This window comes from Salvia hispanica, chromosome 5, assembly GCF_023119035.1.
Source record: "Salvia hispanica cultivar TCC Black 2014 chromosome 5, UniMelb_Shisp_WGS_1.0, whole genome shotgun sequence".
Taxonomy (NCBI): domain Eukaryota; kingdom Viridiplantae; phylum Streptophyta; class Magnoliopsida; order Lamiales; family Lamiaceae; genus Salvia; species Salvia hispanica.
In genome coordinates this window covers 13926522-13945220 of record NC_062969.1, presented here as the reverse complement: position 1 = coordinate 13945220, position 18699 = coordinate 13926522, and the positions used below count along the sequence as shown (strand labels likewise).

At 38.2% G+C, this 18699-nt stretch overlaps 2 protein-coding genes across 4 annotated transcripts; both read left to right on the top strand.

Annotated features, from left to right (window-relative positions):
- Positions 1-850: 850 nt before the first annotated feature.
- Positions 851-5336, top strand: LOC125191240 (THO complex subunit 6-like). 3 transcript variants are annotated; one of them, XR_007171070.1, is made up of 13 exons: positions 851-1123; positions 1207-1238; positions 1340-1429; positions 1592-1662; positions 1806-1851; positions 2268-2328; positions 2784-2837; positions 2916-2996; positions 3415-3454; positions 3605-3714; positions 4195-4310; positions 4850-4966; positions 5057-5086. XR_007171070.1 is itself a non-coding variant. In XM_048088756.1 (13 exons), exons 1-13 carry the CDS (start codon positions 920-922, stop codon positions 5134-5136), a joined length of 1107 nt encoding a protein of 368 aa, XP_047944713.1. In that variant the 5' UTR covers positions 856-919; the 3' UTR covers positions 5137-5336. The 3 variants fall into 3 exon arrangements, 2 of the variants coding, with proteins under 2 accessions (XP_047944713.1, XP_047944712.1); XM_048088756.1 differs by having other exon boundaries at positions 856-1123; positions 4195-4315; positions 5057-5336; XM_048088755.1 differs by having other exon boundaries at positions 859-1123; positions 4195-4305; positions 5057-5336.
- Positions 5337-11677: 6341 nt separating this feature from the next.
- On the top strand, positions 11678-16252 carry LOC125189474. The gene is made up of 6 exons (XM_048086748.1): positions 11678-11926; positions 12164-12383; positions 12568-12894; positions 13429-14850; positions 14904-15352; positions 15626-16252. The coding sequence occupies exons 1-6, from the start codon at positions 11678-11680 to the stop codon at positions 16250-16252; spliced, it is 3294 nt and encodes a 1097-aa protein (XP_047942705.1).
- Positions 16253-18699: the final 2447 nt, after the last annotated feature.

Sequence of the window (18699 nt, the reverse complement as noted above, 5' to 3'; positions counted from 1 at the left end):
TCTAATGGCTAAGATTTAGTCTTAGTTTGAGATTGTTAATTAGTTAGCAATTGATCACTCCCGCAATTAAGTTATAAGTTAACAATATAACACTCCCCTCCAATTTTGTTAAACTGTTAAATATATATTCGAGATTTTATATTTAAATAAGGGCAGCAGTCTAAATTTGCACGTAGAAATATGATACTAGTCTTTACAACTCAAACTCAGGCATGAGATTTTCTACTAAATTGTATATGGAGCAGAGAATGATTCTCCGCAAATTAAATGGAATTTAAATTGTAAAACTTTTTAGGCAATTATTTCATCTATCCTGGAATTTAAATTAATTTTGGGTTTACTATACCAAATGCAATTAGCTAAATAAGACAATTCAAACTTAGATTGGACGTTAGTATTCATCATTGTACGAGCACGTATTAGTTGTCACTCATCGAATAACATTCCAAATTATAGAGTCTAGATATACCAATTTGACATTATAAGTTGGCGTGTCCCACTAATAATTTTTTGACAAATGTAATCAATGGTAGTATATATAATTAAGAAATTAAATATATAAAAAATCTAGAAACTTTTCTTAACTTTTTTTGGCAATAATTTAAACTTTTTTAACATATTAATTAATTATAATTTTTAATATTTTTGATAATATAAAAAATTTAAAGCAAGAAGATTAAAGATGGAGAATTTTTTTTAATTTTATATGCAAGTAATTTGTATATATAAGGTTTTGACAATATCAAAAGCACTTCGTCTACAGCTGATAATAATTTTAAATTTGGTTCAAAATTATTACTTAACTGTATTTTAATATGAATACATTTGCTCTGCAACTGAATAAATTTGATTCAAAATTATTACTCGTAAGTCTAACTGTAATACTGCGTGAAGCATAGAATTTAGGAAGATTGAAGAAATGGGCGTAGCTCAACAAATGGATTGCCGAAATTGGGAGGAAGGTTCCTATAGAGACGTCATTTTGCAAGAGAGAGAAACCCTTTCTCGGACCGTTTTCCGGACCGCCTATGCTCCAAACCCTAATCCCAATCCCAATTCCGACCATGTCGTCACCGCTTCCAGCGACGGCTCCGTCGCCGCTTACTCCATTTCCGCCTGTCTCGTAATTCACTTACTTCTTTCTTCATGTCTCGTGTTTCTTAACTACACAATTAAGTTTCATTCTGTCAATTTTTGGCCATACAGGAGATGGGCTGCGGAAGCTCCAGGAATCGAAAGTGAGTCTGATTTCTCTTTATGCGCTGGTGATCATGCTCTTTCTTTATTGTTTATGCGCTATGGATTCATTTAAGGAAATTGACTCTTGTTTTGTGTGAAGTTGGTTAGCTGCAGAGCCAGAGTTTCTGATTCGAGGCCACGATGGGCCAGCTTATGATGTTAAATTTTATGATGATTCTTTATTGCTCAGGTATTTATTACTACAACACTTTTCCTTGCATTTTAACTTGCTGGGAGTGAAGTAGTCTTTGTAGAATAGGGTGCACACTAGCTTCTGTTTTCAAGTTATGTTTGGCTATATATAATGTGACCTATCAAGATAATTTTATTTTGCATTTGTGCTGTTATATAGTTGTGGTGATGATGGCCGGATTCGAGGGTGGAAATGGAATGAAATATTAGAAAGCAAGGAATCCGAGCATGGTAATTTTTCTTTTAGATCTAAATATGCATCATGTATTGATCCCTTGCCACAGAATCATTATAGCACCATGCCCTTTTGCCTCTTTGTGAAACACCTTGAGTATCTTTTGTTTCAAACTGATTATTCATTTACTATTTCGCAGGAGACAAGATGAAGCCAGTACTTGACTTGGTGAATCCTCAACATAAGTTAGTTATCTTATTTACAAATTAGGTTCTAAGATGTCTCTGGGAAGCTTTCTTTTATTTTCCTTTCCTTTCCTTATCTTATTCTTCTCCCTCGCTCTGCTTGAAGACAAGCAGACCTTAATAGTGCAGCCAAACCAACCTGCTAATCAAAATCAGCTTGTATAACCCTGACCTGCTCCAAAGAAAGTTAACCCATCAACCACTGTTGAATTTGTGATTGTCACTTTTTTTTACTGCTGTGTCCATCTGCTTTTGCTTATTATGTTTGTATTGAGAAGTAGTGCAGCTTCTAGAGTATTGAAACTGTTAGTTTTCTTTATTTTGCTTTTGTGATCCTTAACTCTTTGTCTTTTCAACTATCAATAAATTATGTTTTTTTATCAATAACTTCCTTGTGTTACTTTGTTCGCTTGCAGAGGTCCTTGGGGTGCCCTTTCTCCAATACCAGAAAACAATGCTATTGCAGTAGACTCTCAGGTGTGAATTACTCTTCCTGCTTTTAGATCGAATGCTGCACCTGCATGCCTTATTAAGTATGCTGCATTGACATGATTAGGTTTGTTTTATTTATTTGTGGTTCTAGCCCTTTAGGTGAAGATAACAGAAATAAATGTCAGTCATAATTATAATAATTTGTTCAATTACTTTGTTATTGGTGACTGGTGTTTCCCATCCCATACACATTATTTCAGATTAATTGAACAATTAGATACTTCTAACTTCCACTAACTGCATCAGCAGTTAATTCAGATATTGGAAAACTTATTTGCTGTAACATTATGCTTGCCTTATACTATTTATTTAAATGTTATCCGGTATTGGTTTATACAAATGAGAACTGAGACTATTTCAGCCTTCTTACTACCCAGATACTACTGTCCTAGATAGTACTAATACAATGTTAATTTGATGACATTTCTCATTGGTTGTAGAGTGGATCTATATATGCTGCTGCTGGCGATTCTTGTGCATATTGTTGGGATATGGTACAGAATTTCTTGATGCTATTTGTATAAAAATTAAACTTGAAAGGCTACTTTATTAACTACTGATGTGCCAATCAGGAGAAATCCCAGGTCAAGATGGTTTTTAAAGGCCATTCAAACTATCTACATTGTATCGTTTCATGCAATTCGAGTAGTCAGGTAACGAGTTCTCTTCTTTGTTTGCTGCCCCTTTATAACCTTTGATAGATTGGTTTCAGCTCTCCTGTCCCTTCTTACTTGCTCTCTCCCCTTTTCTTTTTTCTTTCTGATTTGCTATCAACTTTTCATTCTATAATTTTTCCTTACAGATGGAAACTAATAGAATGATTAAGAATAAGAGAGAAAACAAAGAGTTTAATTGGAGCTCTAGATGATAGTAATTTTTCAAGCAAATGTAGCTGGTGGAAAAGTATATATTGTAGTGGCTGCAGCTCACAGATTGAACTAAGAAGCTTTAAGGTTGAAATCCAAAATAAAATTCTCTTGAAGGAGGAAGGGAATCTCCATTTAATCCAAAAGTTTTCTTTAAAATTCTGTAATTGAGTTCTGAGTATTATTTTACCCTTTTGCATTTCAGATTATTACTGGTTCAGAAGATGGCACAGCACGGATATGGGGTATGTTACAACTGTATTACTATTTACTAATTACTATAGCTAACTGAGCATCTCTGCTTTCTTATGGGTTATAATTTTTTGTTTGGTCCTGTTTTACTCAATTTATTTATCAAATGATTTGACATTACTGGGTAATGTCTTGTGTCATAGATTGCAAGAGTGGGAAGTGTATTCAAGTAATTAATCCAGAAAAAGTAGGCTCAGGCGGTTCCTTTCCATGTGTTAGCTGTATTGCTCTTGATTCTAGTGAGAGTTGGTTGGTAAGAGCGGCTGAGCACATTGTGTACTTATATCTTCTTTTCTTTCACTGCTGTATTTGACATGTCAGCACATTATTAATCATGCAATTGAGTATGTACACACATCTATAAGATCTCCAGGGAACATAATTTTGTTTATAATGCGAAAAACATCTATGTTTAGCCACTTTTTATCTAGTTGTGGCCTAATAATTTGAAAGCACTTCCTGAACCCTGAATCAAGAATATGAACATCTACTTCTGAAATCAGTGAATGAAATTATTGGAAAAGATTTATGTAGAGATTCATTTACATTATTTGCAATCCTGTGTATTACCAAGGAGAGATTCTTTTCCTTTAGCTTGTAGTTTGAAAACTTTGAAATTATTTCTGAAATCATGCTGGTGAATGCAACAATGCCGACTATGAATACCACCTCCCCCTCTCTCCTTTTTCTCCTACCATTATAGTATATGTCATTTATAGCTGTATGTTTGCAGGTTTGTGGAAAGGGCCAGTCTTTATCAGTTTGGAATCTTCCTGCCCGTGAATGTGTCTCAGTTGCTAGAACTCAGGCTTCTGTCCAAGATGTTCTGTTTGACGAAAATCAAGTGAGGTCTTGTAAATTTCCGTACTATTTTACCCATTCTCCCTTGTCAATGAAAGCTCATAGTTCATGATCCAGAGCTCAAAATTATATTTTAGGCTCAGCTATCTACTCCTAGTGTGATTGTTATTCTCATGATATTTCTAGATATATAGATGATTGTTATTTGTGGTTGTATTTCATTTAAATAGAAACTTAGAGTTAGGAATTACCCACCTGTTCTTGTGTTATCTGCAGGCAGAAATCCAAATGTCTCTCAAATTATAACTGCTCAAACTGACAATCTTTAGGAATAAAATTATTCCTACCTTATACACCATTCTGGTATTGGATGGACACTGCATGATCTGTAGTTGCTATATAATGTGTGGCTTGTTGTCTGTGCATTGTGATGCCTTGTAGTCATGGAATTTTACTTTGTGAAAATGGTTATAGTTTCTCTATTGCACCGCCAGTGTTGAACAGTCCTATTTCTAGGAAGTTGTTTCATTTCATCTTTAGCTTCTGCTTTAGATTCATCTGCCTTACACGACAATGTCGTTTGTCAGATTGTAGCTGTTGGGTCAGAACCACTGCTCACACGATTAAACATGAATGGGGATGTTATTTCACAGATCGAGTGTGCTCCAACATCTGCATTTTCTGTTTCTTTGCACCCTTCGGGGGTAGGTTCTGTTCTTATATATCCTTTGTAATTGAATCTATGTATGATGATAAACAGCATAATAATCTCCTGCTCACTTTTTCTTTCCCAGGTAGCAGCGGTATCTGGTTATGGAGCGCTCGTCGACATGATCTCACAATTCGGGAGCCACTTGTGTACATTTCGCTGTAGGGGGCTATAAGTTGAGGATCATATTCATGGCCTTCTTTGTCAACATGAAATTTTATTTGTGTCATTTTTCTTTTTCATTTGATCATTACACTAGACGATAAATCTTTCACAAAATGTTTAGCCCCATTGTTGTTATGTTTACTAGACGAAAAATCATTCATTTTACTTTTTGTATTCCAAAAACTTTCTTCTTTTCGCAATCCGACTTTATTCCATTTGAGCTTTACTTTTTTATTCCCCCACTTTTTTATGTAAACTAAATTGAGAGAGTATATGATTTAAAGGGGAAATGTTAGCTTTTTTATTTTAACTGGAGTGTAACCCGTCAAATGATTGTGTGCTGTGATTCATAATTATTTTAATTATTTTTTTGGTCATTGCATATAATTAATCTTCACTCAAATTATTTAACTAAATAATAAATATTATATTAAATTAAATTAAATTAGTGGTATAGTTCCAACGATATTAATCTCAATTATTTTTAAATGATAATAGTAATTATTTGTTGGAGGTCATTTTATATGATGATATTTCCAGAAAAATACGATCTGAAATTTAAGGTTTTTGAATAGAAAAGTTATACTCTCTCTGTCCCATGATAAATGACTCATATTCCCTTTTGGGACGTCCCAAGATAAGTGACTCATTTCCTTTTTTGCTATTCTTTCTCTTACTTTTTCTCTCTACTTTATAGGTTGTCTAATCAAAATGATTCATTTATATTTTTAGTATAATTTTTTCTATCCAATTAATACATCTAACCACTATTCTCTCTCAAATTAAATATTCAACTCTCTTTCTCTTTCGAAATAATACTTACACCTACTTTTTCTCTCCTCATTAATCACATTAACCAACAACTACTCCCTCCGTCCCGCTGAAGATGACACGTTTTCCTTTTTAGTTTGTCTCAACCAAGATGACACATTTCCTTTTTTGGAAACTTTCTCTCTCCAATTAACACACACAACCACTTTTTTCCACCCCTATTAAAATATTCACCTTTCTTTCTCTCTCTATTTTAATACTTCCACCCACCTTTTCTCTCTCCAATTAAACACATTAACCAATTACTCCTAAAACCCCGTGCCGGCTAAGGAATGTGTCATCTTAGCCGGGATAGAGGGAGTAATATAATCTCATACTACCAATTAAGAAATGTGTCATCTTAATCACGACAGGGGGAGTACTTACTAGTGTATTATTAACACTCAATTATTATAGTGCGGACTATTCTATCTGTCAGCGATTCTATCTGTCATTTTGGGTTACATATGATTTAAAGTCTCATTTATTCTTTTTTTATTTTAGGTAAGTGGACCCACCATTCAACTAATTCATTACAATCACATTTTATTAGTATAAAACAAATACAATACTATATAAAACTAGAGCTTATACTCCACTAACTCATTTTCTCAATTTTTTTTTACAAAATCAAATAATTTTTTAATGTAAAGTATATTCTCAAGAATCATATTCGGATATTACCCTAATAACATTATTTTCTTAGCATAGAAATGGGTCTCACGACTAGGGTTGGGGAAAAAATACCAAAATATCGAGATACCCGCCTTATCATATAAAAAAATATCGAAAATACCAAATATTCGGTATATCGTGATTTTCAGTACGGTATGATAACGTAACGAAATATTTCGGTAAGGTAACGGTATGAATTTTCATATACCGCTGCATACCGAAATTCGGCATATAACGTAAATTAAGGTATATACCACAAAATATAAATATAATTATACATACCAGATGCTTTATTGGGTCCTCTTATAATGCTTATAACATCATAATTCAAAATTAAGACTAAATCTACACACTTAGATTTTAAAATGAGTGGATGATATTAAAACTCACAAATTTAAATAAATAATTGACAAAATATCAACAAATGAGTAATATCTTCATTATGTTATCATATGATAATTTTCGTGGTTTTTTTATATCAACATAGTATATTACAAATATCCACAATATGACGTTAGGGTTTCAACACAAGTACAAGAAAATACAAAATATCCACACTATGACGTTGGGGAAAAAATACCAAAATATTGAGATACCCGCCTTATCATATTAAAAAATATCGAAAATACCAAATTTTTGGTATATCGTGATTTTCAGTACGGTATGATAACGTAACGAAATATTTCGGTAAGGTAACGGTATGAATTTTCATATACCTCTGCATACCGAAATTCGGCATATAACGTAAATTAAGGTATACGCCGCAAAATATAAATATAATTATACATACCATATGCTTTATTGGGTCCTCTTATAATGCTTATAACATCATAATCCAAAATTAAAACTAAATCTACACACTTAGATTTTAAAATGAGTGGATGATATTAAAACTCACAAATTTAAATAAATAATAGACAAAATATCAGCAAATGGGTAATATCTTCATTATGTTATCATATGATAATTTTCGTGGTTTTTTTTATATCAACATAGTATATTACAAATATCCACAATATGACGTTAAAGTTTCAACACAAGTACAAGAAAATATCAATACAATTTTTTGATATTTTACATACACTATATAAAGATTTTTTTTTTGCATTTGTTGATAAAAACCTGCTTATCAACATGTACGAAAGCTGAAATATAAATTATCAAATTTCATCACCCGAACATCGTCAGAACATATGCAATTGAATCATTATAAAATTATCTTTAATTTTATATATTTTTTGCGAAAAAAATAATTTAAATCAAGAGAGTTATGTAAATTTTGAGATGATTTTGATGAGAGAGAATTGCATTAATACCCTTTAAATTTATTTACTAATTATTTATATTCAAAATATAATCCACTTAGCATTATTTTAACCATCAGATCTCTTAATCTAGTGGCTAAGAATTGGTATTCATTTTGGATTGCTAATTAGTTATCAATTAATTATAACCCATATTTTATAGTAGTATATGTTAGTTTATAAAATCTATTGTAAAATATAAATATAATTATGAATAAAATATATTTAATACGTTTTTAATTATAAAATATAAATAATATTCTAAAAACTTAAACTATCTATTTTCATTGATGTTGAAAGTCAGGTATACCGCCAAAGTACGGTATACTGAACTTCGGTACAATATACCGGAAATGAGGTACGATATCGATGTGAAATTTCGCTATACCAAAAATTTTGGTAAGGTAAAGATATGATTTTTTCGCATACTGAAAATACTGTAAGGTATACGATATGGTGGTTTCGATAAGGTATGCTGTACCTATCCATGCCTACTATAATATACTCCATATAGCATGACGGCTTAGTAATGGTAGGGTAAGAGCCTAAGCCTGTAGTTCTCCTGGTAAAGGAAGGGCGGCTCGGGCCACGGGCTGTTCTCAACGCGAGCGTAAGTATAGGATGGCGGACCCATCCCATTGTTCTCAGCGTAAAATCGTACAATGCTTAGCGCCTTCGATCTCCTGGCACACGCTAGTACTGCACCTACGTCACAGAGCCCAGTGATTGCCAAACCTCCGTGCATATTGAATCCGCGAGCTTTAATCTCATAAATTCATTTTAAGATATAATGGTGTGAGATTGGTCTTAGTTGTGATTGGATATTATATTCATTTTAACAGATTGACTATTTTACCCTTTATATATTTAATTATATTTATGGTGAAATCACGCCGATAATCTCATATATTGGATTAAAATACGAAAAATTGTTCCACTAAAATGCATATTTGATGCACTATTTATTAGCACTAAAAATACCTGCAAGCATACAGGGTAGATCTAGTATAAATAAAGGTCAGTACCGGGATATCGAACACAGGGAATAAGATTGCAACTGACTACCATATACTAAGCGTCATATACTATCTAGAGACACAGGATTTTTGAGTTTGGTTTATTAAACTAGACAGAAAATAAATAAACAAATAAAAGAAAGCATAAAAAGAATGATACAAAATAGGCGTAAGAAAGTATAATTTTAGGATTCAAAACACAATTGGCTTCCTTGAATTACGGTCTCTAGAGTTATTAAGTCGGTCACTTAACTAGATTAAACCCCCTCCCGAGGTGAGAAATCCGTAGATTAGGTGTAATAATTGAAGTCCCCTTCTAATTCTTAGACCTAACTCCTAAAAGATTGTAAGACCAATGACCTCACATGAAACCTCAACTCTCCCGAGTTCTATTGAATTAAAGTGTGAATTATCCCTCGTCCAAGTCAATTATTTCGTCTCCCGAGTACTCTAATCAACTCTAGCATGCATTCAAAAGGTAGCTAATCAATTGAATATAGAAGGCACAAGGATAAATCAAATAACTGCAAGAGCTAACACGGAAAATCAATTGAATTTTTTTTTCAAAAAATGCAGAAAAGATGTTCTACTCATAGACAAGTAAATACACCAATTAAAGTACAAGACAGGAAAGAAATTGATAAAACCCAAGGTTGAATCTTTATCTGCAGAGAATTGGTGAATCTGTAGTATGGAGATGATTTTGACCGGAGTTTGTCTCGGATGCTTGGATCCGGAGTGGATTTAGCATCCGAAGTGTGGATCTAAACAGGGGAATTGAATTATGCATGGATTTTGAGTTTCTGCTTTCGTTTTTGTTTTACTTCATCTAGGAGATAGAAATCTGAGTTTTTTTTTTGTTGTCGGCGTTTTCTAACGTCCGATCTGTTGGTCACCGTTGAGTTACAAAGTATTGTTCTGTTTTCATCATGTTTCAGTTAAATTCCGATGATGCTCTGCGTTTGTAGGTAGTTAGGCTTAGAATTGGTTATTTTGCAGCTTTTTGGTCGTACACTTCTATTTTGGGAAAATGGTCCCCACTGCATGCATCGAGTCTGCCTAGCTAGATTAGGTAGTGATATTACTAGATCTAGGGTAGTGATATTACTAGATCTAGGAAGGTTGATATTGAAGATAGTGATGATATAATGTCAATCTGTGTTACGTGGATGTTTTCCTGTTCCTAGATCTAGAGATAGTTAAATTTCTTTTCCCCTGTCTAGTATAAGTTCCTCAATCCAAATTTGTGTGGCAGCAGCCAAACCACCCAAAAGCCCTTTAAATGCATGATTTCGCATCTGTCCTCGTGGGATCGATCCCTGCTTCCATATACTAATTCATAAGTATACGCGGGTTAAGGGTTTTGAAGTGATAAACTGTGTGTCCAACGACCGAGGTCTTTCAGCGTTCCGCGAGTTCCTAGACCTTGTGATCTAGTGGATTCTGTGGACCCAGGAAGCTTGATATTCCATATTGTGCATGCAGCTAAAAGGTCAAGTCAAATGGCGCCGTTGCCGGGGATGGATGGCGTTTGTTTTGATTGTGTTTAGATGGTTTTTGGTGTATATAGTTTAATTTCTTTCTGTTTCGTTATTGTTGTTTCCAGTTTATGAGCGTGGGCTCCCGTTTCGGAAGTTAGGTTAACTCATCTGGGTCAGGAAACGCCCGATACAAGTGGCAGGTCAAGGAGTCTACATCCACTGTCACCACCAGATCAGGGTTAAGAACGAGAGATCCATTTCCGTTTGATTCAGAAAGTGAAGAGGAGTGAAATTCGTCGGGCAAAGAGGATCCAAAGTCATCATCAGAAACAGAGTATTCAGAAACAGAGGAGGAGACAGTTGGTGATATGGCGAACGTGGCAGATCCAGATCCAGAGATTGGCTCGCTGACTGCGCATCTAGACGGTGAGCCAGCCCAAGCCATTGTTACCAACCAGAGGCAGAGGTCCATCGACATCAAGACTAACGTGCTAGGGGGTCTTACCAACGTTCTCTGGACGAAGGAACAAGTGCCCATATGAGTTCTTGAACGAGTTCGGCAAACTGTGTGGCATTCAGAAAAGGCCCAACGATACGACTGAGGAGGATTATCGCCTGAGAGCAATTCCGTTTGCTTTGAAGGGGGAAGCCAACACATGGCTGTTAAGGTTACCTCTGGACTCGATCTGAACCTGGAGGGATTTCAAGTTGGAATTTCTGGATTATTTTTTCCCTTCGAACAAGACAAACGCTCTGAAGAAGGAGATCCAAGAGTGCAAGCAAGAGTATGATGAGTCTCTAAGCTCTTACTGGTCCAGGTTCAAGGGATTGTTGGATGCCTGTCCGAACCACAGGGATGATCGAGGCAGAGACTTACTATCTGTTTTACGAAGGAGCGAACCCTGAATCAAAAGATTTGATGAATTCCTTGAGCGGGGGAAATTTTACCAAGAATAAAGCAAGTGAAGCCAGAGAAACCTTGGGGAGATTGATCGAGGCGAAGAAGGCCTATGATAACCCGCAGAGCATTATGAGAAGGAGATCGGCCAATGCAGTGACAGAGCAAGGCGATAAGAAAGTGGAGGCCAGGATAGATAGGTTGGAGAAAACACTTTTAAGTGCAATTGAGAAGTGCAACCATCATGCCCCACAAGAAAATGAGAAATCCCCGGGTCCAGAGGAAATGAGAAAATGAGAAGTGCAACTTCAACCTTATTACGGTCAACCCTGTGAAGGAGAGGCCTAGGCGAATTCGATGGGAAGTTGGAATCCGGATGGAAGTTGGAATCAGGGAAGGCAAAGGGACGCCCCATGGAGAACTCACCCTAATTTTAGATGGACTGATAACGATCCAAATCAACCGCCTCCACTGCAGATCACAAATTATTCACACCCTCCAGAGAGACAGTTCAACTGGTCAGGAAGGAATCAGGAGGGGCAGCAGCAATTGGGATACAGGACTCAGGATCATACTAATTTGGGAAACATGAATCAGAACAATCCAGTGAGCTCCTATGTGCCACCACACTAGAGGAATAACCAAGGAAATTACCAGAATTCCCAACCTAACTACCAAGGGAATCAAGGATCTAGCAACCAGTACAATAACCACCAAGGGAATCAAGGGAATTATCGGCAGAACCAGGGACAGAACCAGGGTCAAGGGTCGAATTCGAATCAATCCAACTCCAAACCACAAAGGAATCTGGATGACATGGTCCATGACCTAGTGAATTCGCAGCAGTTCATGCAGAATAACCTGCATTCCAACAATGACGTGGTTCACAAGCTACAAGACGCCCAGTTGGAACACAAAGCAGCCATGGACATGATGGCAAAGCAGCTGTCCCAGATTGCGGTTTCTTTGAATGAGATGCGGGGAAATGAAGGAAAACTTCCTGCTACAGTCAAGCCACCTGACCGATCAAACATTAGACAGATCACCTTGAGATCCGGGCGGGGTTATGAAGACCGGCGATGGAGATCGATGAAGACACACCCTCTCAGGTAAGTAAGTGGAAGGAGCCAAGTGTTTCACAAGGATAGCTCTAGGCCCAGAAAAGCTCAGATTTAGGATGACATCCAGAGGGAAGATTTAGGGAGACCGTTACCTCAAGCAGCTGATCAATTTTTTCCTGGATCCAGAACCTGAGTTAGAGAGTAAAGGAGTGAGTAGGGAAGCTGGCGAACCCCCATCTTGGAGTTCCACAAATGCGGTAAAGCGAGCGAAATCGTTTCCATACCGAGGGGAAGCCAAGAAAAAGAGGGATGATACAGAGGACCTCATGGAAATTTTTAGCAAGCTGGAAATAAACCTGCCTTTCTTGCAGGTCCTGAAGATGCCTACCTTTAGCAAGTTCATCAAGGAATTCATAGCTGGGAAGACAAAGCCGAACGAAAAGATTGTGATCGGGGAAAATGTATCCGTTGTGATACAGAAAAGAAGGATGCCTTCAAAATGCACAGACCCAGGTATGTTCACACTACCCATTTCTCTAGGGGACATTAGAGTCGAGCATGCCATGTGTGATCTAGGGGCATCTATAAATGTTTTACCGCTTTCAATATACAAGAAACTGATAGGAGTTAGGATGGTCGATATGAAGGTGGTAATCCAATTAGCGGATAGGACTTGCATCTGTCCTAAAGGCGTGTTAGAAAATGTCATAGTTAAGGTGCATGATTTTCTATATCCTGCTGATTTCTATGTTATCAAAATGAATGATAATGAGTCTGCTGAGTCTAGTGGCGTGCTCTTAGGGAGACCGTTCTTACGTACCGCTAAGACCATTATCGACGTCTTTGATGGAACGATTTGCCTGGACTATAATGGGGAAAAATATACATTTAGCATAGATGAGGGAATGAAAAGGCCATTAGATGTTGAAAATTTATATGCTATAGATGTTATTAATCCCCTGGTCCAAGAATATCTTGAGACGGAATTGATGCAGGAACAAATTGACAACTCGGAGTTGAGTCATTTAATCGACCGAGAAGTTGTAGGGTGGTGTGCAACAATGAATACAATGGAATTGACGGATGAGGAGCTAACAGAAGCCATCATGGAGTTTTGCAAAAATCCCAACTCAGCTAGATCAAGGGGATCAGCCCATGTGGCCAGTTTGGAAAATTCTCCTGGATCTGGGAAGGAGACAATACCTGATGTTGCAGAGAAAAATCCCTTGCCCCAGGAGACGAATAACACCAAGAAGGAACTGAAGACACTCCCACTAGGTCTCAAGTATGCTTACTTGGAAAAGAATGAGATATTCCCAGTGATAGTCAACAATAACTTGACCGAGGAGCAAGAGAAGGAACTATTGGAAGTAATAAAGCGGAACAAGAAAGCAATAGGATGGACCCTCTCCGATTTAGTAGGAATCAGCCCTGATCTCTGCATGCACCACATCCGGTTAGAGGAGGGTGTGAAGGCTCATCGAGAAGCACAACGGAAGCTGAATCCGAACATGCGGGAGGAAGTTCTGAAGGAGGTATTGAAATTGCTCTCTCTAGGGATCATCTACTCCATCCCGGATAGTGAGTGGGTAAGTCCAGTCCATATGGTGCCCAAAAATTCAGGAATACAGGTTGTCAAGAATGAAACGAATGAATTGGTGCCCACTAGGCTTGTGACTGGATGGAGGATGTGCATCGACTATAGGAAGCTGAATGAAGCGATGAAGAAGGATCACTTCCCTCTACCCTTCACTGACCAGATGTTAGAAAGGTTAGCTGGCAAACAGTATTTTTGTTTCCTTGACGGATACAACGGTTATTTCCAGATTTACGTAGACCCAGAGGATCAGGGGAAGACCACATTCACGTGCCCTTTCGGTACGTATGCATACCGAAGAATGCCGTTTGGGTTGTGTAACGCACCAGGAACGTTCCAGCGGTGTATGATGAGTATCTTTTCGGATTTGCTTGAGGTATGCATTGAGATATTCATGGATGACTTTACCGTATATGGGAATTCATTCGACACTTGTTTGGCCAGCCTTGACTTAGTATTGAGAAGATGCCAGGAGAAGCACCTGGTCTTGAATTTCGAAAAATGCCACTTCATGGTGTCTGAAGGTATTGTCCTTGGTCACGTGGTCTCTGAGAGAGGGATACAAGTGGACAAGGCAAAAGTGGATGTGATATCGAAGTTACCTTACCCCACAAACCAAAAAGAAGTTAAAGGCTTCCTGGGTCACGCGGGATTTTATAGGAGGTTTATTAGGGATTTCGCGAAAATCGCGGAACCGCTCACCCATCTGTTGCACAACGATATGGATTTCGTCTTTGACGAAGGATGCAAGCAGACTTTTCAATTGCTTAAGGACAAACTCGTGTCAGCACCAATAATCAGGGCGCCAGACTGGAATCACCCTTTTGAGATAATGGGCGACGCTAGTGACTTTGCTGTAGGAGCTGTCCTAGGTCAAAGATAGATGAGAAAAGTTATGTGATCTTCTATGCATCTCTGAATCAAGCTCAGAAGAACTATGATACCACGGAGAAGGAAATGTTGGCTGTCGTGTACTCATTCGAGAAGTTCCGACCCAATCTGCTTGGATCGAGGGTTATTGTTTTCACAGATCACGCAGCGATAAAGTACTTACTGGCAAAGAAGGAGTCTAAACCAAGGTTAATCCATTGGGTGTTGCTTTTGCAAGAGTTTGATTGGGAAGTGAGAGATAAGAAAAGAACAGAGAATAGAGTTGCCGATCACTTAAGCAGAATTTTTCAAGGGGAGACGGAAGAGGCCATACCCGATGCTTTTCCTGAAGAGCATTTGTATTATCTTGGGGAATTCCCTAGACTGATCAGTTGGAAGGCAGTTTTGGCATTAACCGGTCCAGGAGAATCCGACAAGGGGAAGCGAACACTAAACGCAGAACCATGGTTCGCTGACTTGGCAAATTATTTGGTCACGGGAGAGGTGCCAAGTTCAGAAGAAATTTCCCGGGCCCAGAAGATGAAAATAAAAAGTGAGGCCAAATATTACTTTTGGGATGATCCTTACTTATGGAAGATGCTTGATCAGATGCTGCATTCCCGAATGGGAACAAAGAGATGTGTTGAATCATTGCCACGCCTTGGCGTGTGGAGCTCACTTTGGACCAAGGAAAACAGCGAGGAAAGTATTAGATAGTGGGTTCTACTGGCCGACGCTTAATAGGGATGCCTTCGAGTTTTGTCAATATTGCGAAAGGTGCCAACAGACAGGGGAAATTTCAAGGAGGGACGAGATGCCCCAAGTCCCAGTGATTGTCTGCGAAATCTTCAACGCATGGGGGATGGACTTCATGGGACCGTTTCCATCATCCTACGGAACACATATATATTGGTCGCAGTGGACTATGTGTCTAAATGGATAGAAGCCAAGGCTACCACGACATGTGAATCGAAGGAGGTAGTGAAGTTTCTGAAAGCCAATATCTTCAACAGATACAGAGTTCCTCGAGCCATCGTCTCGGACCAGGGAACACATTTTTGTAATCCCACCATCGAGGCTCTGATGAGGAAATATGGTGTGCACCATAGGGTATCTACCCCCTACCACCCTCAGTCTAACGGCCAAGCAGAAATTTCTAATCGAGAGATCAAGGCAATACTGGAGAAGACAGTTAATCCCTCGAGGAAGGACTTGAGTAAGAGGCTCGGTGATGCATTATGGGCCTATAGAACTACTTTCAAGACTCCTATCGGAATGTCGCCTTATAGACTGGTATTTGGCAAAATGTGCCACCTGCCCGTGGGTATAGAACACAAGGCATATTGGGCAGTCAAGGAGATGAGTATGAAGCCTTCGGCTTGTGAAGAGGAAAGAAAGTTATAGTTACAAGAGCTGGAGGAACTAAGGCTGGAGTCTTATGAGTATGCTATGTGGTATAAGGAAAGGACAAAATTATGGCATGACAAGAATCTCCGAGTCAAGGAACTCCATGTGGGACAGAAGGTGCTCCTTTTCCAATCCCGGCTCAAGCTGATGCCAAGAAAGTTGAAGTCTAAGTGGATCGGTCCATATACCATTGTCGGCCTCCGCACGAATGGAGTTGTAGAGATCCAGGGAAGTGCCTCTAACTCTACCCCTTTCCTTGATAATTCTGAGTTGTGTGTAGTGGAGGAAGTGCCACTACGTGCACTCCCTATTATCACCTAATCAGACAAGGAAGTATTCTCGATGAACTCCTGGGTCAGGTAAATTGGTTTACGTTTTTAATATATACACTAAACCAGGGGATCTCGGGAATACTTAAAAGGAATGTGTAAATAGTTTAATTGCGTTGTGAAAATAAGTAAAAATCCAAACAAAGAAAAAAATCTAAATCTTCCAAAAATATTTTCGAAGCACCAGACTCCGTAGGGAAATCGATTTGTCTTGTATTTTATCCTCGACCTAGGAGTCTGGCGCTTTCATTTTTTTTATAAGTGTAAAGTCGTGGTCAGGAAGAAGAGCCGGAGCTGCCGGCGAAGAAGAAAGTAAAGATGACCCGACCCGGAATCCCACCCCAGTCTGGCTCTCGAGGGGGCCCGACCCAGAAATGAATTACCCCCACATGACCAAGTAACTTTTATTTTCAGTATTAGTTTAATGTTTGTTTTTTTAGTATGTCTTTGTTATTGTCTGTGCTTCTGTTAATTATTGCTTTATGTGTCTACCTTCTCCCACTTAGCCCAATGCTTGGTCTAAGTGTGAGAAGTTTATGTTTCCAAGGCATGATTTTTTTTGGTCTTCTGTTTTAATGTTGTCTTCTCCCACTTAGCCCGATGCTCGGTCTAAGTGTGAGAAGTTTATTTGGATATATTGTTTGTTGTATGTTGGATTGACTGCCCTGTTTCCCCCCTTCACGACGATTGCTTGGGGACAAGCTTGAGTGAAGTGGGAGGGGGAGGGGAGTCAATGCTTGTATGTGTTTAGAATGTTAAGAGTCGTTAAGTCTAGGTTTTGTTTGTGTCGCATGAGCTGGTGAATATAATACGGCATGATCTCCTTAGTGAGAGCAATTGAAGACAAGATGTATTTCAACTTTGAAGCATTTTCCTTTAATAAGCCGAGGTCAGTCTGGATGAAGTAAGAACGATAGAAGATGCCTTAGCTGATCTAGTTGTGAAGCCCCACTATAAGAGCGAGTTATAAGCCTAAAACATTTTTGAGCTAACACATGTGAAACGGGGCCGCCACTGAATACTTAGGGAGAAGAGTCCCGAAGGAGAAAAAAATAGGGGAAAATTGGGTTATGAAGGTATAAGCTGGACGAAGTCCAGAGAGAAAATATATATGTATATATATATATAGGGGTGCACTAGGGTGCCACCATAGTTAGGATAACACCATACCACCAATATAGCCCGTTAGATCTCATTTATGGACGCCTAAGATTAAGTTTCGTGAAAAAACACGGGTTTGCAGTCTACTGTATTAGATATTGCAGTCTACTGTATTAGATATTGCAGTCGTGGTAAACTGTAATATTGTTGTGGTAAGATCGCAATGTTCAATGAATAGCACCGCAATCTGGTAACGTAAAATTAGAAATTTCCTATTTTACCCCTCTCGTGTTTTTACACGTGGCAGCATGACAAGCACACGATTTTCAGATCCAATTGCCTAAAATGGTGGTATGGTGTTACAATAAAGAGGGTTGTCATATTAACACATCCCTATATATATATATAGGGGTGCACTAGGGTGCCACTATAGTTAAAATAACATCATACCACCAATATCCACCCTTAGATCCGGAAATCCAACGCTCAAGATTTAATTTCGTGAACAGAATTGAGATTGTTGTCTAGTGTATACCGAATTGCAGTCCGGGTCATTTTAGTCATTTCAATAAGATTCAAATTAGGGTTACCCCCAAATTCGCCTTCATTCTCCAAATTCGCCTCTCTCTCTCTCCCCAACTCTTCTCTCTCTCCCCGACTGAACCTCTAGACCGCCGAATCTCCAAATCTCCGATCAAAATCTCATCCCGCCGCCTCCACCTCTAGATCCCGCCGCCTCCAACTCTAAATCCCGTCGCCTCCACCTATAAATCCCACCGCCTCCGCCTCTACACCGTGTAACTTCAATTTCCAGCCACGACTACACCGTGAATCGCGCGATTTAGGGCTAATTTCTGGAATTCCGAACGCCTACAACAAGTAAACGGTGAAAACAGTTCACAAGGTATGTTAATTGGATTCCATTTAGGGTTGAACGAAATAGGTTTCCAGAATGTTACTTTGTTGTGAATGCAGATTTATGTATGTGTATTATTCATTCAATTGATGCCTTGT